Source organism: Orbicella faveolata, unplaced genomic scaffold, assembly GCF_042242905.1.
Source record: "Orbicella faveolata isolate gen_17 unplaced genomic scaffold, um_ofav_v1 contig_27, whole genome shotgun sequence".
Lineage (NCBI taxonomy): Eukaryota > Metazoa > Cnidaria > Anthozoa > Scleractinia > Merulinidae > Orbicella > Orbicella faveolata.
In genome coordinates this window covers 7051326-7071374 of record NW_028301555.1, presented here as the reverse complement: position 1 = coordinate 7071374, position 20049 = coordinate 7051326, and the positions used below count along the sequence as shown (strand labels likewise).

At 39.9% G+C, this 20049-nt stretch overlaps 1 protein-coding gene and 1 pseudogene across 2 annotated transcripts; both read right to left on the bottom strand.

The window, feature by feature from the left end:
• Window positions 1–11041: 11041 nt before the first annotated feature.
• LOC110049539 (cyclic GMP-AMP synthase-like receptor 3 pseudogene) lies at window positions 11042–18354 on the bottom strand (annotated as a pseudogene). Its single transcript, XR_016209470.1, has 2 exons — window positions 18238–18354; window positions 11042–12370 (listed from the first exon to the last, which is right to left on the bottom strand). The product of XR_016209470.1 is annotated as a cyclic GMP-AMP synthase-like receptor 3 pseudogene (transcript).
• Window positions 12881–17690, bottom strand: LOC149107409 (uncharacterized). The gene is made up of 2 exons (XM_089296910.1): window positions 17364–17690; window positions 12881–14825 (listed from the first exon to the last, which is right to left on the bottom strand). Exons 1-2 carry the CDS (start codon window positions 17518–17520, stop codon window positions 14518–14520), a joined length of 465 nt encoding a protein of 154 aa, XP_089153036.1. The 5' UTR covers window positions 17521–17690; the 3' UTR covers window positions 12881–14517.
• Window positions 18355–20049: the final 1695 nt, after the last annotated feature.

Below are 20049 nucleotides of genomic sequence, written 5' to 3'. Positions count from 1 at the left end.
AATAAGACTTTCGAAGTCGTCCGGTTGAGTCAAAAAACCTTCGCCATCTAAGTACCGCCAAAATGGCTTTTGGAACTCGCTGGCTAGGGGCGGATCCAGACTTTGAGCTAAGGGTGGGGGGGGGGGGGGGCGGTTTTGTTTTACTTGCCCTGCCGGCTTTTCTTCCTTCAGTCATTTCTTATTTTTTCACCCAAAATAGTGGGGGGGGGGGGGGGGGGATGGGCGTGCCCCGGGCTCCTCCCCTAGATCCGCCACTGCTGGTTGTTTCAAAAATTACACTATTTAGAGAGAAAACCACATCAGCCTTAGCGGATCCTCTATCCTGGCCGATTAAGAGAGTTGATTTTTGCCGAGAAATTGATAGGAAAACCGGAGAACCCGGAGAAAAACCCTCGAAGCAAGGCGAGAACCAACAACAAACTCAACCCGCATATGACACCGGGCCGGAATCGAACTCGGGCCACATTGGTGGGAGGCGAGCACTCTCACCACTGCACTATTCATGCTGCCTTGTTTACTTTCAACACCGCGCTAAAAATTATGAGGAAAAGAGGGACAAGATGGCTAGGTTAAGCCCGCCTATGAATGCTATCGTAGAGCTGCAAGGAGGTTAGCTCGACATTTTCTCGTCCGTAGTGCCCATAATACTCATAATCGATTGTCTCTAGTGATCCATCTCAGCGATCGTCGTAATCATGCGGAGCACTCCTTTTTATATATATAAGAATATATTTTATAAGAATATCGAGGTCGAAAGTTGTGAAACTTTTAGAATATTTTAGGACTTAATATAAACCCGAGGCTGAGATCTTTTTAAAACATGATATAATTTTGTGTGTTGAAAATACAATGCAACTATATGTTTTTAATTAAACTGTGTAAAATTCTTCCTTTCTCTAAACGGCAAAACTAGCCAAAAAGCAACAAAAACATCACTAGCCTTATGTTCGATGTTAATAACATTTCTGCAAGAAGTTATGTGCGTCACATCAGGCTTTATTGTCTGCAGTCTGGCTCATAAATTACATCAACGCCATCCAGAGAAATACATTCGAAAACAGAAAAGCCATACGCTATAATCTAAGAATATTCACAAGAATATTTTCAGCCTAAAATCGGCAGAAAATAAGAATATTTAGCCTCGGCTGGCCGAAAAACAACATTCTTAAAAAAAAACGGGGGGGGGGGTAGCTACTCTTTAGCGATCGTAATGCCTGCAGCGACGTCTGCGATCGAAAGAGAAATACCACAATTGCCTGTTTTCATGTGACGTCATCATTTTACAGAATACAAAATTACCAATTCTTCTGAAGTTTTAAGAATGGCTGACTGTTAGGATCGAGAAATGCCGGTCAACGTCCCATTTGACAAATCGCTCATATTTTGCCCAAAGATACCCTTAGGTGACCTAATTCTAAAAATCATATTTAAAGGTTCCAGCGAATTTTTATTTTTCAGAAATTCGCGAAAATTTGAAAGCGCGGTCAAAGTGCGGTTTTTCGTGTAATAAAATGACCGAAATAAGGTGCGAGGACGAAGCGCTGCTAAAGTCTTAAAGTAAACTCAATTGACTTCAAACTTCACACAAATGTGGAACAACCACTCTAATTTATTCCTCGCTTTAAACTAATCTCAGATATGTTGATATAGTGGTTTTCCGAACCATTTTAAAAACAGCTATGAAGCGTGTGAAAAATAACAGCAAAATATAGGTCATGTTTAACAGTATAAAAATGCATCTGGTACCTCACTTTCCGATTATTTTGCTTGACAGCCTTAAAATATCATTATGAAAGATATACCATGCCAAGTTTCATGCTCGAACTCGCAGTATTTCCTTTTGTGAAAAACGAAAATCTATGTCAATGTGTTGGGCGCAAATAACACAATAATTATGCACGAACCAGAGACAAATCAATTTCAATGACGAAAGTAACAGGCTTTCATTAATTAGAATCCCGTCAATTCACTGCTATCAGTAGAAACATAATGTCCACTGCATAAAAACTGTTTTTAGACGTTTTCGAACCATTGCGCGTTAACTTTGTTTAATTTCGTGTCCGCCGTCATGTCTAGTTTGTCATCGTGTGTATTTCCTTAATGTCAACAACACGTGAATGGTTGTCATAACAAACGCAAGAGATTTCCTGGAACCTAAATGTTTTCGATTCACCAAAACGCTTTAAGTTTGTTAAGACACAATAATGGGTCAACTTGGAATGCTTTTTAGCATCAAGGACGTTAAAGGACTGTAATTAATCGAGTTGAAATATCTTGAAGCAAATCAAAATCGCGCCCTTATTCTAATTTGGTAAACAGCCGATCTCCGTTCAAGTTCAAGAAGTCGAGAGGTTAATCCGGCAATGTATTACCGGTACAACAACAAAATCAAACCGAGGTCATCAAAAGTGTAAGTTTAAAAGTGTAGTGGCAAGTTCCAAATAAATTTCGCCTATATAAATTGGAAACAAGATGTGAAACGGTCTGACCCAAAACAAATAAACAAAATATTAATACGACTAATTTAACCCGAAAATGTTACAGAAAACATACCTAAAAGCCGTCGATTCCCCTCGATACCACTCCGCATTGCCTTAAAGAGCCCAAGCTTTCTGCTGTAAGAATCAGGGGCCTCATGAATCTGTATTTATTATATCGGCAACCATGCTGCGTGGCTGATATTCGAGACTCAGTAAAAGTTGTCACACAACCGTACGAGCAGCCCAGTCACGCTTTCACTGCTCTTGCGCAAATGTTCAACATTTCGCAATTTACATAAACCGACTACAAGTTTAAAGTAGTGTCAGTAGATTGAAATGCGCTTTTTAAAGCTGTCCTATCGAGGAACAATTATTTCTTGTTTTTGAATGGCTCTTAGTTGTAGCTACAGTCGGGGAGGCGGGGAGAGGGTATTCCCGGAAATTTCGGAAATCTGTATGCCGTGGAAGATTAAGTGGTCTCCAGCTCTTAACGCCAACACTGAAACACTAGATGATTCTCGAAGTATCACAGGGGTCACTAAGCTAAATAATTTTGAGTGTAGCTCCACTGAGTCAATTAACCGTTGGCGTGCATATTGCGTTGACCGTGGACAGGTGGAAAAACAGTTAAACCGGAAAAGCCTGTTGCACATTGTAATTTAGCGTTGTCCAACACGCAGTCGGTCTGGTTGTAATGTTAATCGTATTTGAGAGAATCTCAAGTTTTCTTTCGACACATACTGGGGTGACATACTACTAGATGGGCGTGGCCGGGAGCCAAGAGTCAAGTCAGTCAACTCGCCATGCTTAACCGAGAGGAGTGACTGCGACCTTAACATCAGTGCCATTATCAACGGGTGTGACCGAGGAAGCGTCTGCTGAGGTTTCCATAGATAGTAACCATGCACGGTAGGGGTGTATTGATGTCTTCAAGGCCGCTGCATTCGTGTCTTTTATAGGCTGTCTACTTTAGAGAGGCACTTGTCGCTGGAGAAATGTACTCAGTCCCTGGAAAGCTATTCCCTTATGGACTTAGCCAAAATGTGCTACAAACCTTGCTTGGAGCAGGCGTTGGCGCTTAACTCAAAGCCACAATAGGTCACCAGGAAGCCCTCGTTGTTTTAAAAAAGGTTTGGGCTCTCAGGGCAGTCAGTGACAAGGAGCAATCGTATCTTATGGCAAAATTCCGCGTTGGTCAAACGACAGGCTGAAAGGTTGACGCCGAACTGGTGGCGCGTGAATGCGCAGTGCCCGGGATCCTTATAATATTCGTCTTTTTCAGGTGCTAGTTTTTCTCTCACCTAAGTGCCGCAATGCGCCAAAGTGATCCTGATGAGATGCATGTTCAGGCATCTGAAGAGGAGAGAAATTTTAGTCAGGCAAAGAAAGTTGTAGAAATACTCCAGCTCCAGCATCCTTTGGTACACGACCAGCAAGACTCCTGTGCCTTGGCGATGGAGGGTGACCTAAAGAACCTGAAACTGTGCATGCTACCGTGCGGGTGCGAAGACATGGGACTAGATATACCTCTCCCACTCGTGTGCGGAAAAGCTCCAAACTCGGCGCCTCTGAAGTATTTTACTAACAACTGCACTTGGCGGAGGTATGTTTAGGAACTGCCGGTGTTTGGCTTCTTCGGTATTTAGCAAGCACCTCTTGCGGGGGGAAGGGGGGAGGGGGGAGGATCGTTAAATTTTTGTAGAGAAGGGGAGGGAGTAGAGGAGGAAGACACTTAAGAGGAAAAACTAACGGTCGAATCGTCTCAACCTCGTTCCCGGGGTCTCTCATCTCACCACCCCACTGGAGCGAGCTCAGCATCAGTTCATTAGAATAACACAGAGGCCTATTAGGGTAAAGCGTAGGGACAATCTGCAGTCCTTCTACTAGTGGCTCACTATCACTCTTCCCGGTTAAGCATAGCAAATTGACTGACTTGACTCGTGGCTCCCGGCCACGCCCATCTAGTAGTATGTCACCCCAGTATGTGTCGAAAGAAAACTTGAGATTCTCTCAAATACGATTAACATTACAACCAGACCGACTGCGTGTTGGACAACGCTAAATTACAATGTGCAACAGGCTTTTCCGGTTTAACTGTTTTTCCACCTGTCCACGGTCAATGCAATATGCGCGCCGACGGTTAATTGACTCAGTGGAGCTACACTCAAAATTATTTAGCTTAGTGACCCCTGTGATACTTCGAGAATCATCTAGTGTTTCAGTGTTGGCGTTAAGAGCTGGAGACCACTTAATCTTCCACGGCATACAGATTTCCGAAATTTCCGGGAATACCCTCTCCCCGCCTCCCCGACTGTAGCTACAACTAAGAGCCATTCAAAAACAAGAAATAATTGTTCCTCGATAGGACAGCTTTAAAAAGCGCATTTCAATCTACTGACACTACTTTAAACTTGTAGTCGGTTTATGTAAATTGCGAAATGTTGAACATTTGCGCAAGAGCAGTGAAAGCGTGACTGGGCTGCTCGTACGGTTGTGTGACAACTTTTACTGAGTCTCGAATATCAGCCACGCAGCATGGTTGCCGATATAATAAATACAGATTCATGAGGCCCCTGATTCTTACAGCAGAAAGCTTGGGCTCTTTAAGGCAATGCGGAGTGGTATCGAGGGGAATCGACGGCTTTTAGGTATGTTTTCTGTAACATTTTCGGGTTAAATTAGTCGTATTAATATTTTGTTTATTTGTTTTGGGTCAGACCGTTTCACATCTTGTTTCCAATTTACATAGGCGAAATTTATTTGGAACTTGCCACTACACTTTTAAACTTACACTTTTGATGACCTCGGTTTGATTTTGTTGTTGTACCGGTAATACATTGCCGGATTAACCTCTCGACTTCTTGAACTTGAACGGAGATCGGCTGTTTACCAAATTAGAATAAGGGCGCGATTTTGATTTGCTTCAAGATATTTCAACTCGATTAATTACAGTCCTTTAACGTCCTTGATGCTAAAAAGCATTCCAAGTTGACCCATTATTGTGTCTTAACAAACTTAAAGCGTTTTGGTTAATCGAAAACATTTAGGTTCCAGGAAATCTCTTGCGTTTGTTATGACAACCATTCACGTGTTGTTGACATTAAGGAAATACACGCGATGACAAACTAGACATGACGGCGGACACGAAATTAAACAAAGTTAACGCGCAATGGTTCGAAAACGTCTAAAAACAGTTTTTATGCAGTGGACATTATGTTTCTACTGATAGCAGTGAATTGACGGGATTCTAATTAATGAAAGCCTGTTACTTTCGCCATTGAAATTGATTTGTCTCTGGTTCGTGCATAATTATTGTGTTATTTGCGCCCAACGCATTGACATAGATTTTCGTTTTTCACAAAAGGAAATACTGCGAGTTCGAGCATGAAACTTGGCATGGTATATCTTTCATAATGATATTTTAAGGCTGTCAAGTAAAATAATCGGAAAGTGAGGTACCAGATGCATTTTTATACTGTTAAACATGACCTATATTTTGCTGTTATTTTTCACACGCTTCATAGCTGTTTTTAAAATGGTTCGGAAAACCACTATATCAACATATCTGAGATTAGTTTAAAGCGAGGAATAAATTAGAGTGGTTGTTCCACATTTGTGTGAAGTTTGAAGTCAATTGAGTTTATTTTAAGACTTTAGCAGCGCTTCGTCCTCGCACCTTATTTCGGTCATTTTATTACACGAAAAACCGCACTTTGACCGCGCTTTCAAATTTTCGCGAATTTCTGAAAAATAAAAATTCGCTGGAACCTTTAAATATGATTTTTAGAATTAGGTCACCTAAGGGTATCTTTGGGCAAAATATGAGCGATTTGTCAAATGGGACGTTGACCGGCGTTTCTCGATCCTAACAGTCAGCCATTCTTAAGGTCGGCATACACGAGGCGACTAGTCCCTGCGACTAGTCTCTGCGGGGACAAGTCCCATCGTGTGAACTGGCCATTTTTGCTTCAAAAGTTTGGTCCCTGCGACTAGTCCCACGAATTCAAACCAGTTTGAATTTACATTGATCGTTTAGTAAGGAAACGTCCTCTCATTGTTTCATAATTTCATTGTTTGAGAAACTCACAAATTAACCCGATACCAGAGTAGAGAGTTTTCTTGCTATATTCTTAAGTCAAAACAACTAGCGCGAGCGGATCTTATTATTCATTCACAGCAGGGCGCTTATACGTACCCGGCCTTTTTCCGCCCTGTTCACAGCGCGAAATTGAAGTCTTGTTTTCGACCCTGAAAAACTCACCTTTTCCATGAGCTCAAAGCTTAAAAATACATATAAGCGCCCTGGTTCTTAGTCCCTGCCTTATTCACGCCATCGCTGTGAAAAATCCGTAAGAGAATCTCGCAACTCTCATCGTTTAATCACGCAACGTGACAACATCCACGCGAACACCCATGACATATGCGTGGATCCGCGCGGATATATGACGTCAGGATGGCGCAATTTGTTCTAATAATAAAAAAATTTGTCCCATATCATAGGCGCGCGTGGATCCCAAGACTTACGGCAAGGCGCTTATACGTAGGGCGATGAAACGAGCGGGTCCGAGCAAAAAGGTGTGATGCAGTAGACTGGGGTCTACTAATACGAGCAGATTCCGCTTACTTACACTCAAACATAGATTTCTAACGAAATTCTACGAGACTCCCTTCTATATGAATTAGCAACTTCTTTTAGAGCACTTTTTGTTCTGAGGCAGTGGGAAAAGGTGAGTTTCAAGTTTTCAGGGTTGAAAACAGAACTTCAAATTTCGCGCTGTGAATGAGTAAGATCTGCTCGCGCTAGTTGTACGCGTAAGCTTTTGACTTAAGAATAAAGTTTATGCAAGAAAACTCTCTACTCTGGTATCGAGATATTTCTCAGAACAATGTTTAATCACAACCAAAATCTGTTTCGATAGTTTCTTATTGTTTCTGCTCGTTTGGCGAGTTTGCAGAAGCTTTCAGTGGAAAGGAAAATAAATCTGACGCGTACAAGTAGCAAAATTGCATCGGTACAGCGCGTGCACTTTCTAGGTCCGAGTCGGTGTTTTCATTTGTCAATATAAAATCTTGAGAAAGATTATTTTCGTCATCTTTTGTGCTGAGAAGCTGCAACAATTATCGCCAACGCTATAAGGCTACTAACATCATGTGTGTTTCTTCAACATGGTGAAATTTTATACTGCGAAAATGAAATAGACATGGAGTTTTGAGAACTCAGACAACAAAATCGTTATTCGGGTTGATCAATGAAAGCGCTACCGTAACCGTGTGCTGATTGTTTCTGTTGTTTTCCCATATTTTAAGCTAAACTTTTAATGTGTTCTCAAACATTCATCAGTCTGAAACATATTTAAAGCCAGAGATATTGTTTGAGTTCGATGTACGTTTTTACACGAAAGATTGGAATTCCAATTTGTTATAGCTACAAATTAAAACACGCATCGGCGGGCGCTCTTTTTCATCGACAACCAGCGATTTATCGGATTTTCACACAAACAAAACTGAGCAGTATTTACAGACGAAAGTGTTTGTGCCTTGATGAAACATCACGTGTTGCTCGCAATTCAGACGAAACTCAAACTCTCAAAATTTTATTACTTTTCGGTCTTTATGGCAAAATCCAAGCAAGCGTGTGGCAAGAAAAGGGAAACTTTGAAGTTCTGAAACGCTGCTATATCCAAATATATCCAACTGGTTTTTTACTATGTTATGTAAAAGCTATCGATCTTCAACATATGTAAAATTTAGAGTGGAGTAATGTGGAGTACTCGTAAAAGAAGAAGCAGATCACGGCTTGGTCATGATGAGCGGGACATACCTGCATTCGACATTGTCTTACTTCACTCAAATTTTGGCAGCCTAAGACGAAACTACTTAAGCAACATTAGAACAGACATAAACGTATTGACTTTTGGGTCTAACGCATCAAAAAGGCCTTTGAAAATGCACCACTGGTGGCTCAAAAATAATGAAAGAAAAGCTGATTTCCGGTTCGTAGAGAGGAAATTTTTGGCAGCAATTAATCTCAACGGAAGCGCGGAGGAAGCGCTCGTGCCAGTCCTTCTCCGCATCACACATTGGACCAAGAGCGGACTGCCCGTTTCACCGCACGGCCTTTTCCCGCCCTGCTTACGGTCTCCGTCCCCGATTATGGCTCCTGGTGTAAGGGGTATCAGGGGTATGAGAGGTATTAGAAGTATTAGGGTTAATAGGGGTATAAGGGTATTAGGGATCGTAGAAACTCTTATTCTTCGGCCATATCAGCTTGAGTAAATATAAAAAAACAAACCGCGGTCACAAACATAACAAAACAATGCATGTTGTAAAAACCTTGATTTGAGAACTTAACGTTTCGTATGCTTCTACATACACAGCACATACATCATCAGAAGTATAAAATGGTTAGCTGCATTACAATAAATTTAAACGGGAAGACTGGTACCTAATAAGGAACGAAATGACAAGTGGATATAAATGAAAACAAACAGACTTAAAATCTGCTGAAAAAAACATATAAATGGCTAGTAGAGAAGAAGTTTCTCACTGCCAACATCTCCTTTAAATCTATTGTAATGCAGCTAACCATTTTAAACTTCTGATGATGTATGGAGAAGCATCACGGAAACGTTAAGTTCGCAAATCAAGGTTTTTACAACATGCGTTGTTTTGTTTTTTTGTGACCGCAGTTTGGTATTAGGAATATTAGGGGTAGTCAAAGGTATTAGGGATATTAGGGATATTATGGGTATTAGGGGTATTAGGTTTATTTGGGGTATTAGGGATATTAGGGGTATAAAGGGTATTAAGGGTATTACGGGTAATTAGGGGTATTAGGGAAATTAGGGGTATCAATGGTATTAGGGGTATTTAGGGGTATTAAGGGTATTAGGGGTACTTAGGGGTATTAGGGGTATCAGGGGTATCAGGGGTAATTAGGGTATTAGGGGCATTAGGGGTATTAGGGGTAATTAAGGGTATTAGGGGTAATTAGGGGTATTACAGTTATGGAATTCATGATTAAGAGGCGTCCGAACTAACATAATTCAAGGTACGCAAACAGATTAGCAGTTCCTTCTTCTAACAGTTATTATATGAATAACTCCATTGCCTATCGAGAGCCGTCAATTGGAAACTCCTTTCACCTCTTGCAAATGGCAGAAGAATCAAAGCCTTCATAAAGAAGGCTTGGCAGTCCACAAAACTTAAGCAGTTGAACTTTTCGGCCGAGTCGCCTTCTGTCATGCAACAAATGGACCCAAAAGCTATATGGACCCAGATTTTGCTTATCTCTAATATATACTGATCGGTGAGGTACGGGTGGGAAGGGAGTGGAATATGAACTAAATAGATTAGGGGAGGTTCGGAACGGTAAAAAGAAGATTTAACAATTGTAGGTATAAGTTTCAATTGTACGATTTTTTAATAACATATTTTTGAATTAATTGTAATAGTAGCATGTTACAGTATTTATTATTTTTTTCTTTTATTTTAGTGCACGGCTATTTTAGTGCCATAAGCTTATAGCTTTAATCTTTACCATGGATGAATAAAGTCTTGATTCTTGATACAATCTGAGGGGAAATGAAATTCTAAAATTAGATTGCCAAAGGTCAACACCTTTACCTACAGCCTGAAATGGTGGCGTTACCCAGCGCCAAAGCTGTGGAACTTGTTACCAGATCACAACGAACTATCAGAATTTTTCAGGTCCTAAAAACAGTATGAAGAACATTGACCTTTAGGGCCTTTTAACCTAACTTACTACTTAGTATTAATTCCTTGATTGTCAGGCTTTCGGGTCTTTTTCAGCAGAAAGTATAATTACTTTATAGTGTATTTCATGATCCTGCCTAAGATTTTCGTGTATTATATCATTCACTTTTAATTTTAATTTATTGGAATACCCGTAGGTCAGTTGGTGTGTCATCGCATGTAAGATAAAATGACATATCTTCCATGCAGCCTAAGGCCTCGGAATTTAAAAGAGCAACAATCACCGGTCATTTTGGATTGGTGTTTGAGGAAAACTCGGTCAGGGAAATCACGTGATCATCGCGTCATCTTTTACGAAAACCTGCATTTTCAAAACGTTTTCTGTCCACAGGAAAACGCAAAGCTCCTGCGCGGTTTGAGGAGCGTTTTCGAAAAGCTCCGTTTCGTGACAGATTCAGAGCGTGGACGGTAGGCCTAGCCGTAGAAATAAAGCTGCGTTTTCAAATTTCTCCGGCGTGGTGTGCACGCTGCATAAGTGTTTTACTTAATTTATTGCTATTTATCATATCGTATTGCGTTGAACCTGTTTCGTGAACAGCTTGACGTCCGTCAAGTATTCAATATCCGGTGGAATGACAAAGCAAGTTAAATGTTAAGCAATGTCAGTCTTCGTTGAGATAGAACAGGATCGAGTTAATTGGTTTACAGAGAAACAAACATTTAGCAAGCCCTCTGCTGAGCTCCCTAGGGAGGGGAAGGTGGTAAGGGAGTGGAAATGCGCACAAGAGACAATGGACCCTATATCCATGCAATATCTCAAATGGAGACCTACTGACACCATCAAATTCTGCAATTCTGCACTTTTAATCTTACAAAGCTTTTTTACACTCTCTGGAAATAAATAGCAAGTAATTAACTCCATACTAATTTTGTGATCGATTCGATTTTGAGATTATTTCCCAGTGGTTCAAGCAACACAAAGCTTTCGAATTAATCAAGCTTGACCTAGCTAGATGACGTCCTTCACTATATTTCTCAGTCTAGCGACTTTTGTCTTAATGTCACAGCAAGCTATACGATTAAACTGTTAATACACTGCTAATATGATTCAAATCTCGAGTGTAACCAAATCTATTCAATCCGATTCATGCAAGAATTTTATTCATTTCCGCGTCGCTGTTGAGAATCCTCTTTAGACGGTCCGCCATGTTTCTGGTTACCACTGGGTTGATGTCTTCCAGAAGATTTACGCCGGGCAGCCAATAATGAGGAAGATTACTCATCTCCAAATAGCTCTGCAACGCCCTGAGAAAACCAAGGAAATGTTTCTCCAATGCGTTCCCGCTACTCCAACCCTGGGCCTCTCTCTTCATGTAATGCATAAAGGCCGTCTTCAAGTGGTATGACTCCAGACTCCCGAAGTACGTCGGATTCCTCTTTACAATCGTCTTCACGATTCTGAGGAGCTCGTGCCTACAGCCATGATCTCTATCCATGTACTCCAGGATTCCTTTTTCCTTCAATGAAAACGACTGTCTCCAAAGAAGATCTCGATTGGAAACTGGTCTGCGCCCTGTATACGGCTTGGCCACATAGTAGCTCATGTCTGGCCCGACCTGAAAGCAAGGAACAAGATCTGCCGATAGTAACTTCTGGTTTGTTCCCTTTCTGACGATATCAAGCTGAACTGCTGGGCCATGGGCTCGCACAACCATGTTTACATTAGAAGCTCTGAAATTATTGACTGCTTGGACAACAAGACTGTAGAACCAGCTATTTCGAAGGCGTTCAGGATTTATGTAGCCCTCCGCGTTTGCATAATCACGGGTGCGAAACGTTGAGTCACTTCTTGCCTTGAGCCGGGCATAACCAGGTACTCCGCAGCCTTCGAGTACAACTTCTGACTTAGTCGTCTGCAGCACTACCATGACGTCGACTTCATCGGCAGCTTCGGTTTTCAGCCTCTCATACACGCTCCCAGTGTACTCCAGCCTCAAGATGGGAAGTGTGGAATTCTGCTGACAGTACTTCATGACCTGGTCTTCAATATAATCTTTCACCACTCTTCTACTGTCAGACACCTCAGGCTCGGAAATCTTCACGTACTTTACGGAATAATTACGAAGCTTTCTCGTTAACGAATCTCCTCTGGCGGCCTGTGCTTGTGCCATTATCTAATAAAAAACAACAACAACAAAAACAAATCAAGCATGTAAGTCAGGTAGTAAAAATCACTAATTAAATCAATGACAAGATGTTCTCGAAGGAAATACTAAAACAACATATTTTGTTGGAGATGCCAGTACAAACGAGGCTGTGGCTCTATCCAATACTCCGTAGGAAAAAAGATGGCGATGGTACATTTACCCATAGTTCTTAGCGAGTGAAAGCCTTAACAACGTTCATAAAAACACACAGAAAAGTTACAAAATCTTCAAACCTAGCATACACAATGTCCTTCGTACAGGGACAAATATTGTGATAATTTGGCTTTCTTTGTGCCTTACAGGCTGTGTTAGGTTCGCAAGGTATTGTGGTAAAATGTACAGCCGCCATCTTTTTTCCTACGGTGGATTGAGGGGGGGGGGGACGGGGGGGGGCGGTGATGCGGGTTGGTTGGCGGGGGATGAGGTATACAACCCATTTCGCAGCCTACTTTTTGCCCAAATCCAGATACATTCCCATTTTTGTTTTTTTTGCGATTCCCCGTCCTAGTGACCCAAATCACATTTTTCCAGTGAAAATATAAGCAAATCCCAACACCAAAAGGATCCCCTGTACCATTCCTCGCTCTTCTCTCCCTATCATGGCATCTTTCTCCAATCTTTTCATAGTATAACCTGCCTCCACGAAAGCACATAAGTTTACACTCGAGAAGCAAAATTTACGTGTACCCAGGAGGGAGAGGTCAACTTTGCTTCAGTGGCCATGCGATTGCGCGCCCGATGATCTTGGCCATTATGACGTCACTCGTGAGCCGGTCCGTGAAGTTTCAATGGCCGCTAAAAAATGATACCAGAAAAGTTTTTCATCTGATGATTGCTCAAAGAATTTGAAAGAAAGCGATCAACAGCCCACAGGAATAAGATAACCTGTTAGTATTATGTCCAAAAATACTTTGAATTTCAAAAATTAGTCGTGAGAAGGCACAAAAACACGCAACATTTCGAGATCGCTCAATTGAAAACGCGATTGAAAAATGAAGCTTTGCGCCTGTTTCTTGGGCGATATCTGGAGAACCCAACGATGAACAACACGAACACAAAAATATGATCTTGATATGGTTTAAAACGTTTGAATGGTGATGAAAACGAATCATTAAACTTATGCATAAAAATGATCAGTGGGTTTAAACCCATTATTTTGTAGACGATAGCATGGAGGACCTACTGATCAATACTGGAAACCCTCGAAATATGAGAAAGTATTAGATGGAAAATGTTCCCTTACAAAGACATTTGAACTATAAAGTCATATGCTGGGTTAGAAAGTAAATAATGCACCAAAGAATTATTTTTCCGCGCTAAATTATCCGCAAAACTGTCAACGATAACATTTTCTTCTGCGAGGCCAACCAACTGACGCAAGCCGAGCAGACGTGTGGATATTTTTATAGATGGTAAGATATAAAATCACTGTACGGGAGACCTAAATGAAACAGATGATATTCAGAACAACATGGACGAGACCTCTTAGCAGAAAGGTGCTTAATTTCGTGTAAAAATGTTCGTGAAATATGAGATCGGAGCAGGATCTGTTTCCACGGGCGTCCGCATGCAGTGCAGAGATATTTCTTGTCTCGCACCTCTGACAAGAAAGGTATCCTAAACTGGTGCTTTGAGCTCTAATTTTATATATATATATCTCAGTAAGTTCACTTAAACTTGTATAGACTGTAGAGGAAAACTGTGTAGGATGTCATATGGAAAGAACTAAAAAATACAGAATCTGGTTCCAAGCAGCAAGAGAATTAAATAGGAAAGAAAATATGAACAGGGACACTTCCTATGCTAAGCCATTGGCAGTAAGGGTTAACTTATCCAGGAGAAACTTGTTAAACCAAAATGACTTATTGCCAAAACAAAGAGTTCAGTAAGGAAGGTTATGACAAAGCTGGAAAGATCAATATCAGGTGATCTCTTATTATAACCAAACCCCTTGTTTTCGAACAGTATCTGTCTTGAGAAACTGTAATAACTTTACTACCACTAAGTTTGAAATGATAATCAGTTATTTTCTTTATACTTAATGCTTTTAAATTTTCATCATAAATCTTATGTAAATAAAGATAGCTCTAACAATTATTTTACAAAGAAATATTCTAGAGAAGAGTGTCAGAGCTTGTACTTGTAAACATGAACCCCAACCCTGATTTCTCCCCAGCTTCATCCATCCCAGGTTCCCTGTTGCTTTTTGCATTGATGAGTTTATTATTGGCTTCAAGAGAATGATAAGCATACATTTTCAGCAAATAACAAAAAACACAAACAAGATTGGGTTTTACATGTAAATGTTTAATTGACAGCACAATGACAACACATAGATAGCTTTCCATGGTGGTTGAATGTATTTTCAGAAATGGGGCCTCAGTGCTTGAATGGTCTTGCAAAGGTAGTGGAGGATGGTAACCTAAGGTTTAAAAAGATCAAATAAGACTCCTCTTAATATTCACCAGTTGAAAACTGGAGTAAATGTTTATACGACCTCCCTTCCCTCTTTGGTTTTTACATCTCCCCCAACTCTTTTCAACAGCAAGTGTAAACTATAAGATAAATTTCCTAATGAGATCTAGCACTAGGAACTCAATATGTATTTACGATTAAAAAAAGTAATTCTCACAATTAAACAATCCAACCCCATCCACCTTTTAAGTCCTGTCCAAGCAGATACAATGCGGTAATGTACAAGAGCTAATATTTTATCATAATTTATAAAACATAAAATAGCTCATTTGCAGTATCAATGTATTGAATTAAGGTTTTCAGATTTTCACATAGAGAAACTTTTTCAGCACCCTCACCTGCACAAAGAAAAAATAAAATTTCTGAAGTGTGTCATATAAACTACATCAAACACTCTCCATAAAGCATTTTTGGATCCTTACTTAAAGAACAGCTACAATATTGTTTTGGAATTAAAATAAATCAAACTTCAAATTCCTAAGTTGTTGATCAACTGTGCCAATTTTGTACACATAACAAGATCCAGCAACAGGAACTCAAGGTGACCAGAGTTTGGAACTCAAGTTTTGTTATATAAGCATACATGATTCCAGCCAACTGTGAGGCCCCTTATTTGGTCTCAAGTAACCAAGAAAGCCATTACCCCATTGACCCTAGCCAAGTTAACTTTCACCATTTTGTTGAGAAAGTGAAACACAAGTCACCCTTAGCAACATAACCAGGGTAACCCTGGTAGGCCTGATAACCTTTTTTCGTCAAAATACTATGACTGGCCTACCTGGGGCAACTCATGGTATGAAGAAATCAAAATTAACTCACAAAACCCCACAGTGATCAAATGACTGAAAGGAAGCCAAAGGAAGAAGGATAACTGAGCACTGGAACATGAGGAGGGACAACTTCGTTTCATATAAACACTTGATAAAGTTGCCTCAGAAGGGTCTGAAAGGGTTGTCTTCAGTACCCAAGACCATATAAATGGGATCTTGTACTCTCCTCCACAGAGGCTCCCTATGGGAAATTGAACATACTCCAAACTACCAGCCTACAGTCAAAGCAGCACAAAAGAGGTCTATGCTGAGGAGAGAGTACCTTGTATGTCAATATGTTTAAAGAAAAGTCTTACAAGACTAGACTGCAAACCATGGGTAAAATGTAGACTGCAGGCTTTTTAAGAACATCATATTCCCAGAGAGAGAGATTCAGCTAACCATACACCGGCTAACCTGAGCCGTAAATTTCAGGCTAACAGCACTTAGATCTCTTTGAAATATAGATAGGACCCTGTGGGCACTCTGATTGGTCAAAAATCCATGTTTTATCAGAGTTTATTATACGGCTCTGTCTCACAAGGACTGGGAACTACTGAATTCATGAGTTTGATTGGCTGAAATCGATATTGAAAGCGTTCTGGATTTTCCCATCTAGACAGGTAATATTTTGCGGTAAGAAAGTTGCAAACTAAAATACAAAGTCATTGACTGTTTTCATCTAACAATATATATTTATGGAAGTGCCATAAAGCCTGATGAGAAAAAAAAGTAAACAGGACAAGCAAACTTTAGCAGAATTAATTCAGCTTATCGCCGATTCGCAAGCAAAAAATGATAGTTAGTACAAACCAGTTACATTAAACGAATTACATTATTCTTGTTTGTGCCATATAATGAACATCTTATTAACTGAGCTTAGTCGGCCTGTATGGGAGAATCTTGACCTCTCTTGTGTGTACAGACCTCACTGCGTTCGGTCTGTACTCACGACCTTGGTCAAGATTCTCCCATACAGACTTCCTGCTCGGTTAATAAGAGCTAAATATAACATAGAAAAGGCGTGTTTTATTGTTTTGGGTGTGTAAATCTATATCATAAAGCAAATAAAGAAGCCTAAGCCATGTATTACACTGTGATAAAACACTCCAGACATTTGAGAACACTCCAGAAATGTAGAAAACACTCGCCTGTTTTCTACATTTCTATCACAGTGTAATAAACGGCTTAGGCTTCTTTATTTGTTAAATAAAGGAAATGGGAATACAATATATTTCGATTCTTAAAAAGTCTGCAGTCTGCATTTTAACCACCGCTGTGCAGTAGGCAGGCTTTAAGTCTCATTTGAAAAATTGAGCTTATGTTCTTGTTTGTGAAAGTTCTCATTTCCATCATTGTGGATAGTATTTCTGTTTGTTGGGCCTGTTGCTGGATATGTGCCGAGTACGAGATCGCAGATATTTCTTACTCAAATGAACTGATCACTTTTACTGCCGATTCTTCAAAATCGTCTTCAATTACAATGTTTCCTTCTACATGTAAGCTATTCTGTGACCAAGTTACACGTTTCTTTAAGCTACCGATCACGTAAAAAACGCAATTTTACAGAGCGAATTGTCAAAATTTTGCCCCACATTTCCACCGGAGAGCGATGACAGTAACACTTGAAATACACTTTAAGCAAGATTTGTCAGTTATAATGAAAATCTGCGTACCTCTCAAGAAAGAAAAATGATAATGACTCCTTGAGATCCAAATACAATACCATTTGAAGCTGGAATGATTGGAGAAATCCGCCTCAAACAGTTGTATCAGCGAGAGACGACGACGACATTTTCGAAAACTTTGTGCATTTGCGCGCCTCTTCGCCATGACGTCATAATGGCCATGATCATAGGGTCAGTCAAATCTGACGTGTTCACCTCTCCCTCCTGCGTGTACCAAATCTCCGACATAAATGTTCAGGTTTTACTCCCAACCTTTCACCAAGCGTCTTATCAGAACGAATGTTTTAAATAGTCTATTTTCTGCCAAACTGGTCGCTGGAAATTTACAAAATGTGAACGGTTTAAAGCTGTACTGAGGGCGAAAATAATGATAATAATTCTAAAACACAAATTTATATCTACCCAGGATTCGCTGTCATCCGCCGAAATGAAAGCGAATATCTCGACTAAACGAGTACGGCTCATTATATTTGTCATATTTTAGGATCGATCAAAATTACTGAACAATAGCGGCGCTACAACTTCGAAGGATTAAAATGGTGTTTATAATTCAAAATAGTCGAAGGCGAGGATTGATTTAAAATCACCTTTGAAAACAGTTATATATACATCGTAAATTCTCAATCAAAGCTGCCTGCCCAATCAAGCAGCTAAAATTACAATTAAGGAATTAATAGAGACCTGTATGTTCTATACAGAAACTGAACTTATTTAGTTCGTTTACTATCGAGCGATGGAAGAAAGACTTGGTAGTAAGCTACCATATTTAATAGCACATTGTAAACGAGTGACGGTAGTTTCTGTTGAAAATGTGTGCTCTTCTTTCAAATACAGCGGTAAAGAACAGTCGCTAACAACTTACCTGATTTTTGCAAGGCGTGAAATCGCGAAATGGTGAAAATTAGTCAATCCAAAGCAAAAAGATCTTAGGTAATAAATGTATTGATGTCTTGTGTAAAGTACAAAGTGCCAACTGGTATTTTCAACCAATCCGAGTCTCTCTCAGAGCTTGTCACGCTACTTCCGGTTTTTCTCGGAAAAATGTTCATAATTTCTAGAAATCTAGTCCGTCACTTGGGATAATAATATAACTGAACAAAATAATCTCCAGCTTATAATGCTTTCAAAGCGCTAAGAAGCTTCCAAAAAATCCATTTTTAAACATTTTATGGACATTTATAAGGACCTGGACCACGTTATCGCCCTAGTTTTTGACTTGACATGTTCTTGTATGTTCACTGTTTGTATTACGCTTGGTTTATACTAATGGAATTACGACATGGACCGATAAGATAAAATCTGTTTTACGCTTTTAGCATTCTGTTCCTCCTATGCCATTATGTTGAATTGTTCAATAATAAAATCCCTGTTTTGCGGTTTCTAATTTTCTTTCCTATTTTTCGTTCTTCATTTTCCCTGCCAATATCAGTAATTTTCTTGCCCTTTTATTTCTTTTCTGACGTCTTCTTCGTCTCCATCCGGCTAAGCCCATCCATTGCCTCATGCGGTTCAGGAGAGATTGACCGCTCAATCGATATAAGGTTGTGTGTATAGTATATATCCCTTTGATGAGATAGAAAACTGATCTTCAGTTAGGCATATGCGATCGTAGGTTCTGGGGTCTCAATTCCAGGTGCGGGCTTCGAAATTGTTTTCTTTCTCCGATTGTTATCTTTTAAGAGATGTAATGAACACTATATCGAGGCTTCTCTAATTAAGTGAGTAATCTTAACTCTTTCTGATTCGCCAATTTGTTGCTTAACAATGACGTCATCCGTTTTTACACGTGGACGTATATAGATAGTGTTAGCGACATATTCCCGCCAGTAGTTCAAGTTTCAGTTATCGTGCGTGCACAGTACGTGTTTTCAAGTAAATTAAGTTTTAAGCTACCCTTGACTATTTAGAGTGCAAGCGGGAACCGATGTGTAAGTACAAACTATTTTCTATGCTTGCTTTTTAGTATAAGTTTCAAGTTTTGACGTTTTTTTAACCTTAAGTACCTTTAGTCTCGGTTTTTTTTATACAACAGCCTATTGTACTAAGTCCAACACGTAGCAGAGCCCCAGTTTTCAAAGTTTTTATTTCATCTTGTTTTTAGCGATAGATCTTTATAGTTCACATTCCCCCTAGCTTAGGTTTCTATTTAGCAACTGTCCTATAAGAATCTCTGGTAATTCAGTTAAGTCCTTTCCTTGCTAGTAAATTCCCACATCGCTTTCAGTGGCGCTCACGCAAGCACGTTTTTATCGCATCGTACAAATTTATTGCTTTCAAGTTTTTAAAGTATTGTCATTTATTGTATTAGGACAGTTAGCAGTATGCGTATCTGCTTGGGATCACTGATGATTTTAATTGTAACTTTACTGGGAAGTTTGACTGGAAGTATTGTCATATCGCAGTTATGATTGGAATGTTCGCTATTATTGTTTCGTGACTCTTGTCATCTTGTAATCTTCTATTATCTAGTAATTAGTTTATTCATTACATTATATTTCAGTTTACGTTCGATTATCGTCAATTAAATCACCGTCAATCACAGTTGATTTTCCGTGATCTCTGGCTTTATTCGATTAGTAAAGCATCTCCCACACACGCTAGTCTCATCGCGACAAGTTGTCTAGCAAGTGACAATTCGGCCTTTCAACAGTCGCTGTGAACCTGACGTTACAAG